This window comes from Phyllobates terribilis, unplaced genomic scaffold, assembly GCF_046119375.1.
Source record: "Phyllobates terribilis strain yellow unplaced genomic scaffold, ASM4611937v1 Scaffold_5__5_contigs__length_657084704, whole genome shotgun sequence".
In the NCBI taxonomy this organism is placed as follows: domain Eukaryota; kingdom Metazoa; phylum Chordata; class Amphibia; order Anura; family Dendrobatidae; genus Phyllobates; species Phyllobates terribilis.
The window spans coordinates 506159799-506184831 of record NW_027362765.1 but is presented as its reverse complement, the minus strand read 5'-3'; the positions used below and the strand labels follow the sequence as shown (position 1 = coordinate 506184831).

General features: G+C 43.5%; 1 protein-coding gene across 1 annotated transcript; it reads left to right on the top strand.

Annotated features, from left to right (window-relative positions):
* The first annotated feature begins 441 nt into the window (after positions 1–441).
* Positions 442–21775, top strand: SUPV3L1 (Suv3 like RNA helicase). The gene is made up of 15 exons (XM_073685617.1): positions 442–925; positions 2054–2131; positions 9192–9299; positions 10441–10555; positions 10675–10843; positions 11307–11418; positions 11499–11576; positions 11700–11791; positions 13205–13385; positions 15467–15560; positions 16319–16538; positions 18152–18232; positions 18452–18628; positions 19494–19642; positions 21305–21775. Exons 1-15 carry the CDS (start codon positions 667–669, stop codon positions 21708–21710), a joined length of 2319 nt encoding a protein of 772 aa, XP_073541718.1. The 5' UTR covers positions 442–666; the 3' UTR covers positions 21711–21775.
* Positions 21776–25033: the final 3258 nt, after the last annotated feature.

Here is a 25033-nt window from a genome sequence, read left to right as displayed (position 1 = left end):
TTGTAACTGGGCAGGTCTGAGCCGCCGGACCCCACCGATCTGCAGGTTATCATCTATGCGGGGAGTGTTCCCCTGTACAGCTCCTTAAACCTAAATCTTAAAATGGAAGATAGAACTGGTTACTATGGAAGCTCCACTAGGATCATCTGACAGGATAGAAAAGTGCAGCAAGTTCCACTATTCTGACAGTCAGAACGCTACAGAAAAGTGATGGAAAGTAACAGGTGTGAACTAAGGCAGATTAGAGATGTGACGTGACTGGTTACTATAGACGCCGGCCCCATTTTCTTTCTCACCCGGTGTCACACTATCACTGTCTCCTGCTCTGACCTCCGCTTGTCACCAGCAGTAATCTATATCCGCCTCCCCGAGCCGTCAATGTCATGCAGGCTTTATCCGAGGCACCTAGATGTTGGGACCTTTCACCTGACGTCATCACGCCGCACCGCTCCCTGTGAAGGTTTCCTCTTCTAGGCGCTGGAGCTTTGCAGGTGACGTCATCAGGCAGCGCCTGGTTGTCATGCCTGTGCTCTACTTGCTGTGTCAGTACGTCATTCTCCTGCGCCCGGGCAGGCATGCTGCTCACGGCGGGGACTTGTGGGCAGGAATGGTAGACTCCATGTAATGCCGGCGGGTTTGTAGCGCTGTGTACGTGGCCTCCCCGCGATGTACATGAAGAGAGCGTCGTCCTTGGCTCGGTGCTGTCTGAAGGTATCTAAGCGGAGCCTGCAGCCGCCTGTGCACCGCGGGAATGCTATCCCCGGCTCGGTGACCGGATGGTTGAGCACACGGTCCCTGTACAGGACGTTCTCCGATGATAACGGCAAGCCGCTGGACACGTCATTATTCATCCCCGTGGAGCTTAAGAACACAGACAGCCCGGAGGGGGACATTGGGGCTGAGCTGACCCAGCCTCTAAATAAGAGTAAGTGTGGCGGGCGCCACTGGGGTCAGCGCCTGGGGAAGCCCTGCTGTGCAGCTCAGACGTCACCCCGGGGGCTGGTATTGGGTAGAAGTGGTGTGGGCTGTCACTAATTCCAAAAAAGATGATAATGTTCCATATCCATTTCTGTGGCCGCAGCGCAGCTCGTGTGGATAGAGATCACTGCGCCGCAGCAACATAATGCCGCTGAGTGGGGCCACATTGTGACTCGTGAGGTACCATGACCGCACAGAATCAAGTACCTTCAACTTTTTAGCGACTTCTCACCGTACCTTGCAGGTCGCAGTGCATCTCCATCCACTTGTGCTTTGCTGTGATGTAGCAGAGATCTGTAGCAGCACAAGGTTTGTCACAGCGTAGCTCCAGCCTAAATGGATTCAAAAGGGGTCTGTCTGCTCTTCTCTCTCCTCAGAACAGTACCATGCTTGTCCATAGTCTGTCCCTGCTATTGTACCTCAGTCCAAGTGGGGAAAAGCTGCGATATCTGTCACAGCTTGTGGACAAGGCCTTTAATGGGGTTTACCAGTCTAAGAAGCAAAGGCTGCTTTCACTCTATGTAACTGCAGGCTGCCAAATCGTGACAGTGTGCGACATTCACTGTGACAATTACCTGTGATTCTCAGTGCCAGTGGACGATGATGTGATCCAATGTATATGATTTTTATATATGTGTGAATGAGTCTCCTCCAGCATCTCTTCATTTCTATTCTATTGAAAGAAGAGTGATGGGCGCAAGTGCTCAGGTATGCACTGAGTATCACGGGTGCTCGAGTCCCTGCGCCCGCATGTTTCACGGCTGTTAGACAGCTACAAAACATTCAGGGATTTCATGTTTTCCTGGTGTTCTCATCTGCTGAATTAGTCCTTGTACAATGATATTGAGGACTGAGAGTACAGGAGGTGCCTGTGACTGTTAATATACACTTATCGATGTGGGATTTGCATATGAATGTGGAACTTTATGGACAAGTGTCTAAGCAATCTTGGAGGATGGGGGGGGGGGGGGGGTAATTATTTTTTTTTCCCAGGAGGGCTACTTTGTACATTTTTCTTTACCCAAGGTTATTCAACTGCTGCATATCCTTTATAATCCAATATTCTTGTTTTTAGGTGAAGTTTTGAACATTTTAAACAAGTTTTATAGAAGAAAGGAAATACAAAAACTGGCCGCAGAGAATGGTTTAGATGGTAAGAAATTATATCTGTTGACTGAGGACAAATTATTGGGCAGTAATGTGATTGTGCTATTACTAGACTGGTGAGGACTAACCCCAGCAGTCATGCAGCTAATGCCCTTTGAACTTCCCCACTGGAACATTAGTTATGTGGTGATGTTTATGGCCATTTGTATTTTCTGGCTACCAGAATGAGTAAACATGCCAGTAAAATAGCCTCGCTGGCTCTGACAGTCTTTAGTAATTTGTCTCCCCCTGAAATGAGGCAGAACCAAGGCCTCAATATTAATGGTTTTATTATTTATTTATATAGCACCATTGATTCCATGGTGCTGTACGCAAGAAGGGGTTACATACAAAATACAGATATCACTTACAGTAAATTAACAATGATAGACTGGTACAGAGGGGAGAGGACCTTGCCCTTGCGGGCTTATATTCTACAGGCTGATGGGGAAGGAGACAGTAGGTTGGGGGGGGTTGCAGTAGCTCCGGTGGTGGTGAGGAAGCAGCGGGGTCATTGCAGGCTGGGAGCTTTCTTAAAGAGACAGGTTTTCAGGTTCCGTCTGAAGGATCCAAATATGGTGGCTAATCAGATTTTTGGGGCACAGAAATCCAGAGGATGGGGGATATTCGGGAGAAGTCTTGTAGGTGATTGGGTGAGGAACGAATAAGTGTGGAGGAGAGAAGAAGGTGGTCTTGGGAGGACTGGAGATTATGTGAGGGAAGATATCGTGAGATTAGTTCGGAGATATACACTCCCTGACAGAAGTTATGTCGCTTATCCATGTTATGTAAATAAAAGCTTATAACCTGACGGTAAATTCATCTATTGGTTTTATAAATTACTCTTTTGAAAGCTGAAACCCTCACAAATTTGGTTTAGGTAAAGAAAATAAATTGTCATCAATGCTGAAATATTAATCATTTAATGAACACAGAATGGTCAGATTTTGGCAAGACAAAAGTTTTGTCGCCCACAGAAAGTAATGTGATATTCAAACAAATAATTATCTTAAAATACAAATATATGTTGCATAACATTGGTGAATGAAGTTGTGGTGCTATTAGAGTCATATTTAATATTTTGGGTGAATTCCATGAGCTTGAAGGACTGCATCCATTCGGTTCAACAATGATTCATACAATTTATTAATGAAGTTATCAGGAATAGCAAAGAATGCAGTCTTACATGCCTCCCAGAGTTCATCTAGATCAGGGGTCTCAAACTCGGCTGGGTATATGGGCCGCACATGGAAAAAATTTGAATTTGGGGGGCCGCATTCTTTGTTCAATGTGACATTTTTAGTGATACCATTTTTTTTGTATACACCTTTTGAACATTTTTGCTGTGTTTATTTTTTTATGGCTTGGGTCGTTATGGATGTGGCGATAATAAACGTGCACTTTTTTGTGTTTACTTTAGTTTACATATAAAACAGCATTTTTAGTGCCCAATATTTTTTCATGCTTTATTTTATTTTTTATTTTTTTTACAATTTTATTTCCCCCAATTGGCCACATACAGTAATATTGTCTTACAATTAGCATCATATAGTAATAATGGAAAACATCTTGTAGTAATGTTCCCCATCCAAGTCCCCATCTTGTACTAATGTGCCCCATCCAGGTCCCCATCTTGTGGCAACGTTCCCCATCCTGGTGCCCATCTTGTACTAATGTGCCTCATCCAGGTCCCCATCTTGGGGCTATGTGCCCCATCCAGGTCCCCATCCTGTGGCAATGTTCCCCATCCAGGTCCCCATCTTGTGGCTATGTGCCCCATCCAGGTCCCCATCTTGTGGCTATGTGCCCCATCCAGGTCCCCATCTTGTGGCTATGTGCCCCATCCAGGTCCCCATCTTGTGGCTATGTGCCCCATCCAGGTCCCCTCTTGTGGCTATGTGCCCCATCCAGGTCCCCTCTTGTGGCTATGTGCCCCATCCAGGTCCCCTCTTGTGGCTATGTGCCCCATCCAGGTCCCCTCTTGTGGCTATGTGCCCCATCCAGGTCCCCTCTTGTGGCTATGTGCCCCATCCAGGTCCCCATGTTGTGGCTATGTGCCCCATCCCGGTCCCCATGTTGTGGCTCTGTGCCCCATCCCGGTCCCCATGTTGTGGCTCTGTGCCCCATCCCGGTCCCCATGTTGTGGCTCTGTGCCCCATCCCGGTCCCCATGTTGTGGCTCTGTGCCCCATCCAGGTCCCCATGTTGTGGCTCTGGTCCCCATCTTGTGGCTATGTGCCCCATCCAGGTCCCCTCTTGTGGCTATGTGCCCCATCCAGGTCCCCATCTTGTGGCTCTGTGCCCCATCCAGGTCCCCATCTTGTGGCTCTGTGCCCCATCCAGGTCCCCATCTTGTGGCTCTGTGCCCCATCCAGGTCCCCATCTTGTGGCTCTGTGCCCCATCCAGGTCCCCTCTTGTGGCTCTGTGCCCCATCCAGGTCCCCTCTTGTGGCTCTGTGCCCCATCCAGGTCCCCTCTTGTGGCTCTGTGCCCCATCCAGGTCCCCTCTTGTGGCTCTGTGCCCCATCCAGGTCCCCTCTTGTGGCTCTGTGCCCCATCCAGGTCCCCTCTTGTGGCTCTGTGCCCCATCCAGGTCCCCTCTTGTGGCTATGTGCCCCCTGTTCTTCACACACATAAAATAGAAAAAAAAAAAGATGATTCTCACCTGTCCTCCGTTCCCTCGGCGGCCTTCCTGCAGATGTGGCCCGCAGGCACCACAGAGTCCGACCCCTTGACGATCCCGACCTGGTCCAGGAGGAGCCGCCGACAGCAGCGCTGAATTGCCGCACAGAGACCGTCTCCCAGCACTGCATTTCCAATGCCAGCCGCCTGCCAATCAGAGACCAGCAGCTGACATCTGCATATGGCAATGACGTCATACTCGCTGCGCCGACACGCAGATATCAGCTGCTGGCCTCTGATTGGCCGGCGGCTGGCATTGGAAATGCAGTGCTGGGAGACGGTCTCTGTGCGGCAATTCAGCGCTGCTGTCGGCGGCTCCTCCTGGACCAGGTCGGGATCGTCAAGGGGTCTGTGCCTGCGGGCCGCATAAAGCAGCCTCAGGGGCCGCATGCGGCCCGCGGGCCGCGTGTTTGAGACCCCTGATCTAGATTCTTTGGTTTTGTCTTCCAAGCTTCCTCTTTCATCCTACCCCAAACATGCTCAATGATGGTCATGTCTGGTGACTGGGCTGGCCAGTCCTCGAGCACCTTGATCTTTTTTGCCTGGAGGAACTTTGTTGTAGAGATGGATGTATGAGATGGAGCACCACCCTGCTGCAGAATTTGACCCCTTTTATGATTTGGAATGTAAGAGGTAGCTAACACTGCTTGATATTTTAGGCTATTGATATTGCCTTCCACCTTGCAAATGTTTCGCACACCCCCATACTAAATGTAACCCCAGACCATGATCTTTCCACCACCAAATTTAACTGTTTTCTGGGTGTATTCTGGATCCATACTGGCTCCAGTAGGTCTCCTGCAGTATTTGCGGAGCGTTGTGCTGTAATTCTATTGAAGATTCATCAGAGAAATCCACCTTCTGCCACTTTTCCAGCATCCATCTGTTTAGCAGGCTGTGGGACTTGGCAAATGCCACATTTTTTTTTTTTATTTGCCTTTTGTTTAGTGCTGGCTTCTGGGCACTGATTCGACCATGGAGGCCATTTCGAGACAGAATCCTACAAACTGTTCTAGTTGACACAGGGACTTGAGGTGACCAGGCCCGTTGGAGCTCTGCTGCAGTGGAAGAGGGGCTTGCTTTGGATTTTCTAACCAACAAACGTTCCTCCTGAGCAGTTGTCTTGCGGGGTCTGCCGTACATGTGCTTGTCAAACACATCTCCAGTCTCTTCAAATCTTTTTTTAATTCTTTGTACTTGACGCTGAGACACATTAAAGGTGCCAGACACCTCTGCAGTGGATCTGGTCTTCAGCCTCTTGTTAATCAAGGCTTTGGTCGCAGGGTGGATTTTTGGCATGTTGTCAGAGCTCAAGTTGCAGTTGAAGTGAAGGTCTGGGGTGCTGGGTTTCTTTTTATACACACCCACTAATTAACCGATCATTTAGTGAGCACTGGTGAGGATGTAAACTAGGATTGGGTGCATTATATGACCAGGCGACAAAACTTTTTGTCTTGCCAAAATCTGACCATTCTGTGTTCATTAAATGATCAATATTTCAGCATTGATGGCAATTTATTTTCTTTACGTAAACCAAATTTGGGAGGGTTTCAGCTTTCAAAAGAGTAATTTATAAAACCAATGGATGAATTTAATGTCAGGTTATAAGCTTTTATTTACATAACATGGATAAGCGACATAACTTCTGTCAGGGAGTGTATGGAGGAGAAAGGTTATGGATGGCTTTGTAGGTCAGTGTTAGTAGTTAGAACTGCATACGCTGGAAAATTGGGAGCCAGTGAAGGGATTTGCAAAGGGGGGAAGCAGAGTAATAGCGAGGAGAGAGATGAACTAGTCGGGCAGCAGAGTTAAGGATGGACTGGGGAGGTGCGAGAGTATTAGCAGATCTGCAATATCCTCCTCTGTGGCCTTAGTTGAGGCAGGAGATGATGAGGGCATGCACTAACATGTTAGTAGATTGATGGTTTAGGAAAGGATGGTGTGAAGACTTGGGGTCTACCGTGGGCTTAATACTACTCAGACAGCACAGGGTGATGGTAAAACAGTGTGGCAATACCTTATTGAACCACCAAACAGACAATAACATATAGAACAGTCCCAGCAAATACATTAGATGGTGCAAAATTACACAGTCTCACCCTTCCGCTGGCCCGCTGGGAATAGAGCAGCTGCGACTTTAGGACTTCCAGGGCCAGCTACCTCAACCTGTGGCACCCCACTTTTGCTGGACACCCAGAGAGAGGAGGTAGCGGCAAGCTTAGGAAGCGGAGAGTCCATTGAGTTACAAGTCCAGGAGTTCCGAGGGTCCCACCTTGGCTTCTCCGAACATAATCATGGGACCAGGTGACCGGAGGTCACAATCCTGGTTTCCCCAAACATCTACATAGGGTCAGTGATGGTTAATGGAGCTGATCTGTATCCCTTCCAGCCAGGGCCATGTTCCCTTAGGCTGGCATCCTGTAGAATCCAAATCTGTGTCCTTCTGGATGGAGCCATGCTACCAAGCTGCTGTCCTGAAGTCTCTCTGATTCTTCTTGCAGCATGATAGAAATCCCTCTTTATATTTTCATCTGTGACTAAGGTCATCATTCACAGGTCAGGGGGAAGGTGCAGGGCTCATGTCTCCTTTGAGTATTTAATCAATTTGCATAGTTTGTATCCCCCTGCTCTGTAAATGAACAAACTAGCTGCCCTAGTACAATATGTAATTAGCATATTAACAAACATCATTGTTCCCCAACCCTGAGTCGCTGTCCTCCATGCAATAAGTTGCAGTAAATATCAACACAAATGTCAACATTCAGGTTTATATAAATACTAATCTGTCCTTCTTGACCCACAAAATAAAATACATAAATTCAAACGTAAACACAATAGTTATTTCTCCTGGCCTAACAAATCTAGATGTCTGGCTAACTAAGAATAGAAGCGCTGTCGTCAGACGGATTCTGGGAATATTTTTAAGCTGGAAGCAACAGGAGGTGGCGAGAGCTTGGATGTGCGGTTTGAAGGACAGGGCAGAGTCGAGGGTTACTCCGAGCCAGCGGATTTCCGGTACAAGGGAAAGCATGATGTAATTTATTGTTATAGATAGATCAGGTGGGGAAGATACGTGAGATGAGGGGAAAGATGGTGAGTTCAGATTTATCCACATTAAGCTTGAGGAAGCGAGAGGAGAAGGAGGGTATGACTGATAAACACTCCGGGTTTCTGGACAGCAACAACTGCTGCTTTATTATTCAGTCTATATTTAATGTTGGATAATTGTGTTTAGAGGGAGTGTCACCCAAAAAGCTAATTAAAAACACAGTTATACAACTATGTAGGGGGCTTCTCCCCTATGAAAATCATACTTGTAGTATAGATTTTAGTGCTTTAGTAGCAAGAAAAATATGATTTATTTTGTTTGCAAATGAGTCGGCTTTGGTGCATCCTTGGCGTGACTAAGGGCTCAATGCACTTATGCCCCTCAATTTGCATACGAAGTACTGTGATGTCTTGATTGACGTCGATCATGCAAGCACTGCCCAAACTCAAGTGGCTCTGCACCTCAGCATGGACGCTGCAAGAGCCCAGCTGTGCTCAGTGTCACTATGAACTCTCATCACTGGCTCCTGTCTGCAGCCTCTGATCAGTACAGTACTGCACTCTGCAGACGGTGTGATTGCAGTCTCTCATCACTGGCTCCTGTCTGCAGCCTCTGATCAGTACAGTACTGCACTCTGCAGACTGTGTGATTGCAGGCTCTCATCACTGGCTCCTGTCTGCAGCCGCTGATCAGTACACTACTGCACTCTGCAGACGGTGTGATTGCAGGCTCTGATCACTGGCTCCTGTCTGCAGCCGCTGATCAGTACAGTACTGCACTCTGCAGACAGTGTGATTGCAGGCTCTCATCGCTGGCTCCTGTCTGCAGCCGCTGATCAGTACAGTACTGCACTCTGCAGATGGTGTGATTACTGGCTCCTGTCTGCAGCCGCTGATCAGTACAGTACTGCACTCTGCAGACAGTGTGAGTGAGATCTTGCCGCACAATGTACTACTTTAGATTTAACCCTACAGGTGCAGTGGTATTAAGGTTGAATATCACCATGCCTCTCTGATCCGCAATATCACTCTTCATCTTCACCTTTTGCTGGTTTTCTTTTCTTTTCAATGCCATACATTTTAATGGTAAGTAAATTACTAATTGCATATAAAGTGTACTTGTGCTGAATTATGAGCTTTATTGTCTTCTCGTCCATGTACAGGACTGAAACTAAAATTTTTCTAGCTTGTTGATGATCTGATCTCACATCTGAGTAACCCTGTTTGGTTTCCTTTCTGTAAGGAGCATGTTGCACGTTTAGGTGTTGTGCTGAATGGAAGTGCAGTGAAGGCACAAACTTTTCACACACACTGATTTGAAGTCTTGTTTTCTTACAGCTCGTCTTTTTCATCAAGCTTTTATCAGCTTCAGGAGATATGTTATGGAAAGTGACCCTCTGCAAGTGGATCTGCACATTGTCTTGAACGATATTTGCTGTGGCGTTGGTATGTGTACCACAATTCATAATGAACGGCTCATTTTCTTATTTACACATAATCAATACTTTCATAATCCCCATCACATTTGTCATCTGGAGGTCTGTGAGCAGAGACTACTGCAGTAAGGAGCCATTGAAGGAGTACATCCTTCTGGCTTTTATCTGGGACATTTCCAAAGTAAATGTTACTGAACTTTTTAAAGACATAAATGGAGTGTTGTAAAAATGTAGTGGCCTGAATCACTAAAGTAAAAATCCAATGGGACCTCTCCGCTCTAATGATTGGTAGAAATACAAACTCGCCGACCTCTGTAAATGAAGTCTTTATGAAAAGTTAAAAAGGCTGTCCGCTACTTTAGCATTGATGACCTATCCTAAGGATAGGTCAATGTCTGTTCTGCTGGGGTCCAACACTCAGTACCCCTGCCGATCCGCTGTTGTCTGTGTCTGCGGCCATCAGCAGGAAATGCTTATCTGCAGAGTTGGCCGTCTTCTGATAGTTGTTGCAGCCGGGTACTACACATCCGCCTCCTATTCAAATCTCCAAAGGAGGCAGATATGTAGTACACTGCCACTATCAAAAGACGGCCAGCTCCGCAAGTGAGCATTGGCGGCCACTAATAACAGCTGATCGGGTATCAGACCCCGACCGATCAGACATTGATGACCTACCGTAAGGATAGGTCATCAATGCTAAAGTAGCGGACAACCTCTTTTTAAACAATTTTGGTCATTTAACAGCACGGTGGCTCAGTGGTTAGCACTGCAGATTTGCAGAGCTGGGGTCCTGGGTTCATATTCCACCAAGGAGTCAGGAACAACATCTGCAAGGGGTTTGTATGTTCTCCCAGTGTTTTCGTGGGTTTCCTCCGGGTTCTCCAGCTTCCTCCCACACTCCAAAGAGATACTGATAGGGAATTTAGATTGTGAGCCCGAATGGGGACAGTGCCCACAATGTCTCTAAATTGTCTGAATTGTAAAGCGCTGCAGAGTATGTTGGCGCTATATAAATGAAAAGATTATTATTTAAGAAACATTTGAACAATAAATCAGTGTGCCACTACTGACTTCATTGCCGAGTTTCTTGCATTGAAGCTGTCTTTCTTGAAAAATGGTGTCCTTTCCTAACGACTACCTTCTTTATTTAGGTCACATGGATGATATTTTCCCATTCTTCATGAGGCATGCAAGGCAGGTCTTCCCAATGCTGGATTGTTTGGATGATCTTCGGAAAATAAGTGACTTGCGATTACCTCCTAATTGGTATGTTTTATTTCCGTTTGGGTGCCATCAATATAAATGCTTTGTCTTCTGACACTCTTCACCACATCATATGCTGTGTATGGTCGGTGTGAACCCTTCTTGCTGTGATTTTGATATAGGTATCCTGAAGCAAGAGCAATTCAGCGCAAGATTATTTTTCACGCTGGACCCACTAACAGTGGCAAGACATATCATGCGATCCAGAGATACATGGGGGCCAAATCTGGGATATATTGTGGCCCATTAAAACTGCTTGCACATGAGATTTACAAGAAGAGCAATGATGCGGTGAGAATTGTTTTTCTCTGTGATTTTATTTATTTTGCTAGAATTCAGGGCTGTGGAGTCGGTATAAAATGGACCGACTCTGACTCCTAAGATATGTAATAAATTCGGTACAGTTGTTCAATGCAGTTTGTGAGGAATATATTTTCATAAGAATTTGGGAAAGTTATGAAATGTCCTATAAATGTCTGTCCTGTTCCTGATCTAAGGGTCTAGACTTTTAGCTGAGATGAATCTGTGCTACAGTAAATTTATCACTTAAACATGAGCCATGTATGAGGGAGTCGGAGTTGGTGTCATGGAAATTGAGGATTTGGAGTCGGAGGTTTGGCTTACCGACTCCACAGCCCTGCTAGAATTGATGTATTGCTTCTAGCAGAGCATTCGCCTTCCTGTGTTTTCTCAGTGTGACATATTGGAAACCATTCAGATAATTTCTATTCTGTATTTTCTTCCCTTTCTGTAGGGTGTCCCATGTGATTTAATCACAGGAGAGGAGCTGATCTATGTGGATCCAGAAGGGAAGGCTTCGGCACACGCTGCATGCACAGTGGAGATGTGCAGCGTGAACGCACCTTGTAAGCAACCTTCTGTGCAACTAAAAATCCATCCTTATTGCGGTATTATGATACCAATGATGTTTCTTTTTTTTTTTAAGATGAGGTAGCTGTGATAGATGAGATTCAGATGATAAGAGATCCTGGTAGAGGTTGGGCTTGGACCAGAGCACTTCTAGGTATTCTACATTTGTTATTTTCCCATTTTCTAATCTTCCCTTTTCTCCTTTCTCCCCTTTCTTTCTCTGATCGTTGCTTCTTTCTCTTCTGTTCACTTGAAGCTGTTCAATTTTCTGTTTTAGGTCTCTGTGCTCAAGAAATCCATCTATGTGGGGAGATGGCCGCTATTAACTTAGTGACAGAGCTGATGTACACGACTGGTGAAGAAGTAGAGGTAACATTACTTTGGGTTTCTTTTTTTCTTTTTTATAGTGGCACTGTATAGAGATCAGAAGTAAGACTAGCTCCAGATATCAGCAGTGTAAAGGCTTTAGTTGTTTTTGCTATAGTCCTGCAAAATATATTAAAGTAGTACTTGGTAGGTACCTAGTGGATTATTGAAGTTCTCCAGAGCCAAGAGTTGCATTCGGCACCATGCCTGGATTTAGTTTTTAAAGGATGGAAGGTTTCGATCTTTAGATCAGGATTGTGGAGTCAGTAAGCCAAACCTCAGACTCCTCAATTTCCCGGACTCCCGACTCCACAGCCCGGCCTCACTACTGAGCGTGTACATAAAGTGCAGCATAGATTTATCTCAACTAAAAGCCAATTCTAGCAGGGCTGTGGAGTCAGTAAGCCAAACCTCCGACTCCAAATCCTCAATTTCCATGACACCAACTCTGACTCCGACTCCCTCATACATGGCTCATGTTTAAGTGATAAATTTACTGTAGCACAGATTCATCTCAACTAAAATCAGTGATCCTTAGATCAGGAGCAGAACAGACCTTTATAGGGCATTTCATAACTTTCCCAAATTCTTATGAAAACATTTACAGCACATCCTGCATTGTACTACTGTACCAATTTTTTAAAAATATATTTTGGGAGTCAGTCGGTCCATGTTATTCCAACTCCACATCCCTGCTTAGAATAAACCCACTACTTTATTTGTCCCCATAAAAAAAGCAGAGTTTCATAATATAGAGGTTGTAAAAAATTCACAACAATTTAACTCGTGCTGCAAATTCTTTCTACATGTCTACGGGTGCAATTAATGACTTTTTCTTTATGAATGGCTGCTTGTTGGACGTAAAAGTGAGTCTGTCAGTACATCATGACTGTACGCACAGGCGCTCTATGCACTCATGGTGTGGCCAAGCCGTTCAGAGCACCTTCCCATCTTCTTGTTTTTCCATATATTTTTGCCCCCTCTCCGGTAATGTACATCTCCTGCTTTACTGGAGCCAGAGAAGGGAGGTCATAGAAAACAAGTAGGAAGAAGTGAGCTGTTTGGCCCAGCACCTGTGCTTGGTTTGGACAGTCATTTTGTGCTGACAGATTCCTTTTAGTCTCATGCACACATGATGGTACCATTGACTTCCACCATGTGATTCCTCTGAGAGAGCGCCTCCATAACTTTGCGTACAATATTGTATGCCAGAATTTTGTTTTGTTTTTTTACAAAACCCCTTTTGAGGTATAATATTAACAGCAGATTTCTATGGCCATTGTGATTAGATTACATGTGACATTACTCATGGATAGTGTGGCTTTATGTTGATTAAGAGGGTAAATGAGAGACCCCCCTAACTGGTTGCTCTGCAAGAACTGGTATTGTACACAGTATCCTAATTTTTCTTTTGAGGTACGGAATTATGAAAGATTGACCTCTCTTAAGATTTTGGATCATGCGCTCCAGTCATTGAATAATCTCAGGCCTGGCGACTGTATAGTTTGTTTCAATAAGAACGACATCTTCTCTGTCAGCCGGCAGATCGAGGCACGGGGATTAGAATGTGCTGTAATCTATGGCAGCTTACCTCCAGGTGAGTCCTTCTGTTTTTGGCTTGAAAACGATATATATTCCCCCATAACGTTATAAGACACTAACACTTAAATATCTATAAGGGCGCAGTCAAACGGCCGTATAAATCGGAGCAAGATCGGAGAGCAATGTGATAGCTGTCACACTCAGGTCGGGAGAGCTGCCGGCCAGTCCGTGCACTGCGCTCTAATTTATATGAGGGCAGGGTCCTCTCCCCCTCTGTCCCAGTGTGTCACTGTTTGTTCATTTATTGTATTTTATATACAGTACAGACCAAAAGTTTGGACACACCTTCTCATTTAAAGATTTTTCTGTATTTTCATGACTATGAAAATTGTACATTCACACTGAAGGCATCAAAACTATGAATTAACACATGTGGAATTATATACTTAACAAAAAAGTGTGAAACAACTGAAAATATGTCTTATATTCTAGGTTCTTCAAAGTAGCCACCTTTTGCTTTGATGACTGCTTTGCACACTCTTGGCATTCTCTTGATGAGCTTCAAGAGGTAGTCACCGGAAATGGTCTTCCAACAATCTTGAAGGAGTTCCCAGAGGTGCTTAGCACTTGTTGGCCCTTTTGCCTTCACTCTGCGGTCCAGCTCACCCCAAACCATCTCGATTGGGTTCAGGTCTGGTGACTGTGGAGGCCAGGTCATCTGGCGTACCACCCCATCACTCTCCTTCTTGGTCAAATAGCCCTTACACAGCCTGGAGGTGTGTTTGGGGTCATTGTCCTGTTGAAAAATAAATGATGGTCCAACTAAACGCAAACCGGATGGAATAGCATGCCGCTGCAAGATGCTGTGGTAGCCATGCTGGTTCAGTATGCCTTCAATTTTGAATAAATCCCCAACAGTGTCACCAGCAAAGCACCCCCACACCATCACACCTCCTCCTCCATGCTTCACGGTGGGAACCAGGCATGTAGAGTCCATCCGTTCACCTTTTCTGCGTGGCACAAAGACAAGGTGGTTGGAACCGAAGATCTCAAATTTGAACTCATCAGACCAAAGCACAGATTTCCACTGGTCTAATGTCCATTCCTTGTGTTCTTTAGCCCAAACAAGTCTCTTCTGCTTGTTGCCTGTCCTTAGCAGTGGTTTCCTAGCAGCTATTTTACCATGAAGGCCTGCAGCACAAAGTCTCCTCTTAACAGTTGTTGTAGAGATGTGTCTGCTGCTAGAACTCTGTGTGGCATCGACCTGGTCTCAAATCTGAGCTGCTGTTAACCTGCGATTTCTGAGGCTGGTGACTCGGATAAACTCAGAAGCAGAGGTGACTCTTGGTCTTCCTTTCCTGGGGCGGTCCTCATGTGAGCCAGTTTCTTTGTAGCGCTTGATGGTTTTTGCAACTGCACTTGGGGACACTTTCACAGTTTGCCCAATTTTTCAGACTGACTGACCTTCATTTCTTAAAGTAATGATGGCCACTATTTTTTCTTTACTTAGCTGCTTTTTTCTTGCCATAATACAAATTCTAACAGTCTATTCAGTAGGACTATCAGCTGTGTATCCACCAGACTTCTGCACAACACAACTGATGGTCCCAACCCCATTTATAAGGCAAGAAATCCCACTTATTAAACCGGACAGGGCACACCTGTGAAGTGAAGACCATTTCCGGTGACTACCTCTTGAAGCTCATCAAGAGAATGCGAAGAGTGTGCAAAGCAGTCATCAAAGCAAAAGGTGGCTACTTTGAAGAACCTAGAATATAAGACATATTTTCAGTTGTTTCACACTTTTTTGTTAAGTATATAATTCCACATGTGATAATTCATAGTTTTGATGCCTTCAGTGTGAATGTACAATTTTCAAAGTCATGAAAATACAGAAAAATCTTGAAATGAGAAGGTGTGTCCAAACTTTTGGTCTGTACTGTATGTATTATTCGTATGTAAACCCTCTTCACATGTACAGCGCCCTGGAATTAATAGTGCTTTAAAAATAAATTCTAATAATTACTATATTCACCAAATATTCTAACAACCTTTCAGTATTCTATAGATGCCTGAAGCTAAAGCGCCTCTGTGTCCTTAGGTTCTACGTTATCATTCACTTTTTTTCTCTTTTAGGTACAAAAATAGCACAGGCTAATAAATTTAATGACCCAGATGATCCATGCAAAATCCTGGTGGCCACAGATGCCATTGGGATGGGGCTGAACTTGTAAGTTCAAATTTTTGCAACTTTACCATATCTGCACTTATGTAATTAGCAATCAAATGTTTATTATTCATCTGTAAATTATTATAGATTTGCCTGAGGATAGATGTTTTTAATAACAAGTAGCATAAAATCGCACAAACGCCTTTCTCTGGCTTGACTTCATGATTAAAGGGGAGTACCTGTGTGAGCTGCATATCTGCTCCATTATATGGGCTTTCATTCACTTTATTGGACGCTCCACAACTGACTTATCACTTGCACTCTGATTTATTTGTAGCCAGGTATAGTGAAATAAATAGGAAGGGCAGGGGACACTTGATACCATGTTTCTACATTCACAGTTGAATTAATTTCCACAATAGGATGTAGTCCGAATTATTATCACAGAAGTCATTGACGGTAGAGAGTTCGATGGCTGGCATGAAACCGTGCTGAAGGGTAAGGCTGGATTTGCACTGAAAGATTACCGTGAACAAACCTTCTTAAGAATGCTCATTCACGATAATCTTTAGGTGCAAACAGGCTGCCAATCACCCGATAAATAAGCAAAACACTTGTTCATCAGGTGAAATGATCCTTTGTGTATCGCAAAAGATCATAGCTCTCGGTAGTGCACCATCCTGTGTAAACAGGACTGATTTCTGAGAACAATGGCTGCTTACGTGTCCTGAACTACAGATCATTCAGTGTTTATCTCTTTCTATGCCTTTGGCCTAACTATCCTGATTTACTCTTCTTTTTCCTATTTCTACTGTTAGGAGCATAAAGAGAATTATTTTTAATTCCTTGGTAAAACCTACGGTGAATGAGAAAGGGGAGAAAGAGATTGATACGATCACCACTTCCCAGGCTCTGCAAATAGCGGGCAGAGCTGGCAGATTCAGCTCCTTGTTTAAGGAAGGTGAAGTTACCACCATGGTCCAGGACGATCTGCCCCTGCTGAAGGAAATTCTGGACAAACCAGTCCAAGATATACAGGTGAAGTACAATAAAGGCTGTTTATAAAGAAAGTGAGGCTTTCAAGATGGCACCTTTTCAAAAGGAAACCTCTTCATCATTCAGATCTTTACTGCCAGGCTGTCTTCTGCTAATCCCCAGTAATAAGCTGATGTTTGGGGGAACTAGTGGCTGGCCATAAATTTATCTTACTTAGTGTCCATTCAACTGAATAGCCAACAATGTAATATTTGGCAAAGTTCATCAACACAGGAGCTGTTTTTAGTGGTTTTCTAATCTGGCTAACAATGGTAAATCTCAAGCAAATTACCTCAGGGGCTCTGGAAACACTGCATGGCATCACTTTCTATTCCAGCCAATTTTGCTTTCTAAAAGTCAAACCGTGCTCCTTCCCTTCCCAGCCCTGCCGTGCGCCCAAACAGTAGTTTTCCCCCCATATGGGGTATCGGCATACTCAGGAGAAATTACACAACAAATTGTACTATCCATTTTCTCCTGTTACCCTTGTGAAAATACAAAATTTGAGGGTAAAGAAACCTTTTTGTGGGAAAAAGAAAAATTTTAATTTTTTTTTCTTCTATATTCCATGAATTCCTGTGAAGGACCTGAAGGGTTAATAAACTTCTTGAATGTGGTTTTTAGGATTTTGATAGGTGCAGTTTTTAGAGTGGTGTTACTTTTGGGTATTTTCTGTCATATAGGCCTCTCAGTCACTTCAAATGTGACGTTCCTAAAAAAAAAAAAAAAGTTCTGTAAATTTTGTTGGAAAAATTAAAAATTGCTGATCAACTGTTAACCCTTCTAACTTCCTAACAAAAAAAAATGTTTCAAAAATGACGCTGACGTAAAGTAGACATGTAATGTTATTTATTAGCTATTTTGTGTGATTATAACTCTGGTTTAAGGGCATAAAAATTGAAAGTTTGAAAATTGCAAAATTTCGCCAAAATGTTGATATTTTCAAAAATTAACCCCAAAAAATTTGACCTAAATTTATCACTATCATAAAGTACGTGTCATGAAAAAAACAGTCTCAGAATCAGGGGGATCCGTTGAAGCGTTCCAGCGTTATTGCCACTTAATGTGACAGTGGTCAGAATTGTAAAATTGGCCTGGTCATGAAGGTCAAAACAGGCTGGGGGTTTAAAGGGTTAAGAAAGGTTCAAGGGGTATTGCCATTTCCGTTATTTCCGGCACTTCCATTAGAGTATGAATGGGGTGGTAGAGCATGCACATTGCTGCTTTACACAATCAGAGGACAGGTGTCATGTTCCTGTGATACCTGAGGGTCTCTCTAGAAGTTAACTATCCTGTGGACGGGTCATTACCTTTTATTCCCAGAATGTCCCTTTTTAAAGTAAAAAAAAAAATGTTGTCATACATTTCTGCCAATTAACATACTAGGGAAGACATATTTGTTTTGTGTGTGAGGAGCATATAACTACTACCTGCCCAATCCCCAAATCTCAGGCTTGATACCAGAGTCTAAGCGGTAGACATGGCTTCTTAGTCCAGCTCAGCCAGATATCCGTATTGCCGGCTTCCCATAGTGTACTTTTACCAAGTAATTATGTAATTGTGTAGAACTTGTGAAGCGGCTGCTTCTATTTTGTGATTACTTTCCTCTTTATCAGGCGGCCGGCTTGCATCCCACAGCGGAGCAGATAGAAATGTTTGCTTACCACCTGCCTGATGCTACTCTCGCTAACCTCATAGTAAGTGTGCTGCCGTGTCAGACTCAATTGTGATTTTTTTTTTTTTTTTTTTTTTCCATTTGAGGTGCCATTTTATGATATTCTACCCCTTTCCCTGTGTTTGTACTGAGAATTAAGAGTGAAATCCTATATCCTCATTAACCAGATATTTTTGGGTGGCATTTATCAGTTTCAGGAATTTATCATTTACCATTTTATTTGCCTCTCTCCACATTTTAGGACATATTTGTCAGTCTCTCTCAAGTGGACGGGCTTTACTTTGTGTGCAATATTGATGATTTTAAATTTGTTGCGGACATGATCCAGCATATACCATTAAACTTGAGAGTACGCTATGTGTTTTGTACCGCTCCCATAAATCGCAATTTGCCATTTGTATGCACTTCACTACTGAAGGTGAGTTATTAGTTCCCATAGCTTTAAATTGTATTCACTGTTTCTTTTGGTGAAAAGGGCTGACATCGGGTTTGGAGAATTGCTGCTGCTGGCTGGTGGGACAGCGGCTGAGACTAATATTTTGCCTGGACGTGTGCGTGACACTTGGGGGTTTGTAATTTTGCATCAGTGTCTCTCCCTCCTGGAGTGCAGCTGTGTCTCTCCTCTCCACTGTCACAAAGCACAGGAAAAATGGCATGGACAACCTCTTTAAGGCTATGTGCACAGAGTAGAAGAAGCTGGCAGTGAAGCCACTTCAGGAAATCGACTGACATTTTCCTGAAGCGGCTTTGCGCAGGAAAACTCTGGGTGTGCCAGTGTCTAAAATATGCTGTGTGCACTTAGCCTAAGTCTTGTGTGTGTACGCGCGCTTAGCCTGAGTCTTGTGTGTGTGTGCGCGCGCGCTTAGCCTGAGTCTTGTGTGTGTGCGCGCGCTTAGCCTGAGTCTTGTGTGTGTGTGTGTGTGCGCTTAGCCTGAGTCTTGTGTGTGTGTGTGCGCGCTTAGCCTGAGTCTTGTGTGTGTGTGTGCACGCGCTTAGCCTGAGTCTTGTGTGTGTGTGTGCACGCGCTTAGCCTGAGTCTTGTGTGTGTGTGTGTGTGCACGCGCTTAGCCTGAGTCTTGTGTGTGTGTGTGTGTGCACGCGCTTAGCCTGAGTCTTGTGTGTGTGTGTGCACGCGCTTAGCCTGAGTCTTGTGTGTGTGTGTGTGTGCACGCGCTTAGCCTGAGTCTTGTGTGTGTGTGCGCACGCTTAGCCTGAGTCTTGTTTGTGCACCTAGCCTAAGTCTTGTGTGCCATTGTAATAAACTTCTGTCTTGGCTATTTTAGTTTGCTCGCCAGTTTAGCAGGAATGAGCCACTTACCTTCCAGTGGGTTTGTAAGCACGCCAACTGGCCGGTTTCTCCTCCGAAAACTATCAAAGATCTGATGCATCTGGAAGCTGTACATGACATCCTTGATCTTTATCTGTGGTTAAGGTGAGATTGAACTATATTCACATTCCCATCAGTAGCAGATATTTGTGTAGATAGACTGTTTCTTTTGCTGGAACGGTGAGATCAGGCTGTAGGCACTTTGTCTGGCAGACAGCTATGTCTTAATACCCCTCCATAAACATGCATGCTATAGCTCGGCTGAGCGTGCATAGTTATTTTACTGAGATTCAAGCTGCTGAAAAGGCATTGTCTGGTGTAAAATGACAAGTCTGCAGGCACTCTGTGTGAATCCTCACCTCACTCCCATACTTGCGGTCACATGACTTGTGTGCGCAGGGAGGATTCACAAGTCTGCAGTCACATACATTGACTGCAGACTTCTTGTTTTACAACAGACAGCCCCTTTAATGTCAGCAGCTTGAATCTTTAAACCCCTTTTTAAAGTGGTTGTTTCTTTTCAGAAAAATGTTATCATAAGTTTAGGTCATTATAAAAGAAAACAAATTGTGCTTTGCTTGTCCTCTCTAAGACCAGTGTTGAGTCTCCTCCGCTGCCCAAGTCTCTCTTGTTTGAGTGCAGTGTTGGTGTGATATGACAGTGTTGCAGTCATTCACTGAGCTCAGCTGCTCTACTGATTTACACTGCATGAACCACTGAGCTGTATGATTGGCTGCAGCGCTGACAACAGGACGTCACCAACGGAGCTAAACAGAGAGTGGGGCCGTGGTTGAGACGCAATGCTGGGCCTGTGAAAGTTAAATAAAGCTCAGTTTGTTTGTTTTTTTTATAATGAACTGAGCATTTGGTAAATAGTTTTCTGAAAGAAGGCCGCCCCTTTAATCCAACCATTGACTTCAAATAATGCAGCACACTTGGTAAGGACATGACTGTTAAGATATGGACTTGCATGGACAAAGTAATAAGGAACAAGGTAAGCAAAAGCTGCTCACTGTTTTATCTGATGAGGAGCAAAGGATTGGGTAGATTAAAACACAACTTTATTATCTTAGTCCTGATGGCAACAAATATGTTGATGGGACCTTCATACAAGCCCCCCAAAGGCCCCATGCACATTAGATAACTGTGAACGATCGTTTGGCAAATGGCGATCTCTCCTAACTTCACCATACACAGGAACGTTCTCCTCCACCAGGTGCTCCTTTGATCTGTGAGACACCCTCGGCTAGAATTAAATGGCAGTGTCTTATCTCCCTGCCTAACGAACCCATCCTTATATCCTCCAACAATATCTGTGAGGGGGAGGCCCCCATACACATTGAACGGTCAGTCCATCCAGCTGATATTCGGACTGTGAAGCCTTAAGACATGAGATTATATATATTTACGGCACCATTACATTGGGATAGACATTTTTTGGGTCACTAGAAAAAAAGTCCTAGTTACTAATTTTGGGCAGATGGGTGCTTAGTGACATCATCAAGCTCCATTTCACTAGTCGAAGGGGAGAGAAAAAAATCACATTTTAGGCCCTTGGAAAGGGGAAGCTTTCTAGGGATGTGAGGTATGGCCCACTGTGACTAATGAAGAGGTGAGGGAGATAGTGTTACGAGCGTGTAAGGCCGGCTCTGTAGGAGGGGTTTATATTTTGTGATGACTAGCGGAGTTGGCAGAGGGTGGGAAAGCTTGCTGGTGCACAGTATACGCTAAAGTTTCTTTCTTTCCGCTTCTCTTTTTTTCTATCAGTTACCGCTTCATGGACATGTTTCCGGATGCTGGACTAGTCCGGGCTATTCAGAGAGAACTGGACATTATCATTCAGACAGGCGTTCATAGCATCACCAAACTCATCAGAGCCTCGGAAAGCAGGGCGGCACTACAAATTGTGAATGAAATTTCTAAGGACTCAGAAACTGTTCTGGAAGACACTCAGAAACCCGGACCCAGAAGAGTCAGGGGAACCAAACCAACTTCAGTAAATTCCGAATCCCAGAAAGGATCTCTCACCTCTAGACTGGTTCAGGATGGACTCCTTACACCAGATATGTTAAAACAGCTGGAGAAAGAGTGGATGTCTCGTCAGCACAATCGTGGAAGCCAGACCAGATTAAATGAACTGGATATTTTAAAAAAGAACAGAAAGAAGAAATAGCACAATAGATTATGTCCACTTTTATATTTTAATATTATAAAAAGAAAATGCTGTATAAACAAAAATGGTAATGATTTTGTAATGGGTGAATGTTAATGAACACCACATAGGACACCTCAATTTAGGACAGAATCATGTAATTCCGGTAAGAGGATGATGCAATCCTCAGTCTATAGAGAACAGCACATTCTTCATGTGCGCTTAAAAGTTGTCCAAGGTAGGTAAAGGATCCTGGTAAATATAAAAACTTTTATTTAATCCATTAAAAAAGTGAAAAAATATACATACTTTGCAAAAAGTTGAAGTGAATACCCACCATAAAAAAACACATATCGAACGCTGTAGTGTTCTTAGTCCTTGTACATGGACTACAGTGTTTGAAACGTGTTTGTTTTTTTTATGGAGGATATCACTTCAACTGGAAGCTGTACCCGTTAGATTTTTTTTTGGACATATCTACCTAAAACACCATGCAGTGGGGTACTTTCCGGAACTGCTACAGGTTTTCTCACCTGTGTAATGCTAAAGGATTCCTGAAAACATGGTCTGTTGGGGGCTGAAGTTTGGGAAATACTGCTTTAAACCAAGAGGCAAGATGGAAACCGTGTGCATACATAATAATAATCACCAAAAACTGATCTGGATGTTCCCACCGCCTTTTACGTTGCTTCGCACATGCTGTATATAAGATAAGACTTGATCAGTAGAATTCCACCGGTATTATACGTGAGCAGAAAGGCTATTTTATCACGTATTGTTCGAGCTGCATGTTATGATAAAATATCAGGTTTACATCCAATGATATTCAGGACTTGGCGTTAATTGTCCAGAAAATGCATTCCCTGTTCTACCTAGTACTAGAAGTTTTCCCAACCGACCTCAAATCTGAATCGACACTTTAGCGCAGAACGAGGTCTATGTTCACAAAGAATTGTGAATTTATCCAATCAGCCATATCTGCAAATTGAGGATGTATGTGGCTACTTGTCTGGCTCCGTACGCTCGTCCACATAGTGAACAGGTGCTGGTCAGTAAATTAGACGAGACTAGCTCATGCTGTGATTTTTTTTCTTTCCATGAGGACAGGAGGTCTATGCGCAAAATAATCTTTGTGCACTTTGCAGGTTTTTCTCTTGTATTAACATTTTTTGGACCAAATTCTTCAAAAGGGCATACGCGGTTCATGTATTTGGCGCAAAATAAAAAAAAATTAATTTGACTTATTTGCATTTTTTTTAGAGCAAAAAATAAGTCATAAAATTTGCGCAAAAAATAAAATCACTCAAGGGGGAAAGCTGAAAATTGCGACGTTTTAACGTTTCTGATGAATTAGCAGAAAACATGTGAAAACCCAGTCCACAGTGGCAAACATAAAAAAAAGACATATTAAAATACACCTTATAAAAGGCACAAGTTCAAAGAAGAATAAGGCACAGATAAATAAAAAGGAAGAAAACGCAAATGCAATGATGAATCATAACAAAGACTAATATTGGGTCTGTGTGGTCGGCTGTGCATACAAAGAGCACACGGACCAAAAATGTGTACATGAAATTAGCCTAAGAGGCATAGAGCAGTATAATAACTATTACATAGTAATAGAAGACCTGGGAGGGTAGCTTAAGATGGCCATAAACTTAAGAGAAAATGTTTCTGAGAAAGGGAGATTTATCCCTAACAAAAAAAATTAGCCCCAATACCGAGTTACTTTTTGTTAAATAGATTGCAGCAGTTTTACCAGTAGTTGTTTGTCCTTCCCTGGAGTACAGGACGGAGAGGCCACCTTCAGATGCCTAAAATATCTGACATGCATGACTACTTGGATTAAGTGGCCAGAATCTACAGCTGTGATTCAATAAGACTGGCATTTTGTATGAAGGGAGTGCTAGAGTAAGATGCACCTGATTCAACAAGAGGCGTGCGACTTTTAGGGCATGTTCACACGTTGCGTTTTTTACTGTGAAAAACGCAGCATTTTACTATCCCAGCAAAGTGAATGAGAATTCTGCAATTTCATGTACATGTTGCTTATTTTTTCCGTTAAAGATTTGAAGCAATTTCAGAACTGCAGCATGTCAATTGTTCCAGCGTTTTTGCACCCAAAAACATGCTTATTATGCAGCATTTTTCCTGCCAAGAGACCCGTTTTGGATGCAGAAATGTAGAGATTGCAGAAATTACTTAACATGTGTACATACCCTCAATGAGTAACCGCCGTTTTAATTTTATTTCATAAATCTATAGTGCACATGAAAATAAGAAATTATGGAGTCACGACAAACCAGTAGTAAGGATAAAAATGTAGGTTTATTTGTCTACTAGTTTCAGAGTCCACCGACTCCTTCCTCAGGACAATCATACATAACTTATATCATTAAAGACACGTTCCACCTTTTTTTTTCTTAATCCCTTTTCAGTGCAAGCGTTAAGTCTGGCATTTAATGTGCTGGCAAGGAAATTCATGTGGAGGTAAGGATATACTAGGAGAATAAAAGTATGCTAGTTATGACCATATTAACCTGATCCCTTCAGCCCGAATACATTGAGACCTCTTGATATCCGTTTGTAAATAATATTCAACCTAGCAATAACAAGGAATTGTAATATCAGTAGTTCGTTAAAATTATTGTTTTGACTTGTCCCAACATCATCAAAGCAAGTTCTATCAAGTAATTATATCTTGTAATTTTTTTTATGGTATTTCATATCTCCAACCAGCGTCGGACTGGCTTGGTAAACGCCCACCAGTAACATTGACTCTTGGTGCCCACTGTTCAGCTACATGGAAAAATAACCTGACACTAGTACACAAATTTATTTTTGCTTCTATACAATATTAATTTGGCTAGCTTGTTTAATGAATGATTAGATTATACCTTTTTCTGCAAATTGTGAATCAAGTGTAATAGCACAACTCATTAGTACTCCTTCATAGGGGCCTACCGGAGGATTCTCCTGTTCTCCTGTGGGCCAGTCCGAGCCTGTCTCCAACCAATATCTATGCATCATTTCCACATTTTAAACATATTGATTCCTGACACCTATCTTCTTCAGGGATTTAGGGGTAAAGTATATTCTCAAATTGAAGAACCACTCGAGGATTTTTTTTAATTTTACTGCTGGACTGGTGTCACTAATGTAAATTCTCTGCTCCTGATATACTTACAAGCTGAGGATCGTAAGCCCTGACTTCCAGTCAGTCAGAAGTAGCGATCACAAGATGGCGGTGCCCAATTAGAGCGGCGCTGGGAACAGCTGAAGACAGCGGCTGGTAAGTATATTAATAGGTCTGGGAACATGGATTAATGATGCCACTGAAGCGC

What these genes read in the sequence shown, in the direction of transcription:
- SUPV3L1 (XM_073685617.1), top strand. Translation starts at nt 667, where the DNA reads ATGTACATGAAGAGAGCGTCGTCCTTGGCTCGGTGCTGTCTGAAGGTA. An exon ending in CGCAGAGAATGGTTTAGATG is followed by an intron (nt 2,132 to 9,191) that starts GTAAGAAATTAT and finishes GTTTTCTTACAG; the next exon opens with CTCGTCTTTTTCATCAAGCT. An exon ending in GATCTTTATCTGTGGTTAAG is followed by an intron (nt 19,643 to 21,304) that starts GTGAGATTGAAC and finishes TTTTTCTATCAG; the next exon opens with TTACCGCTTCATGGACATGT.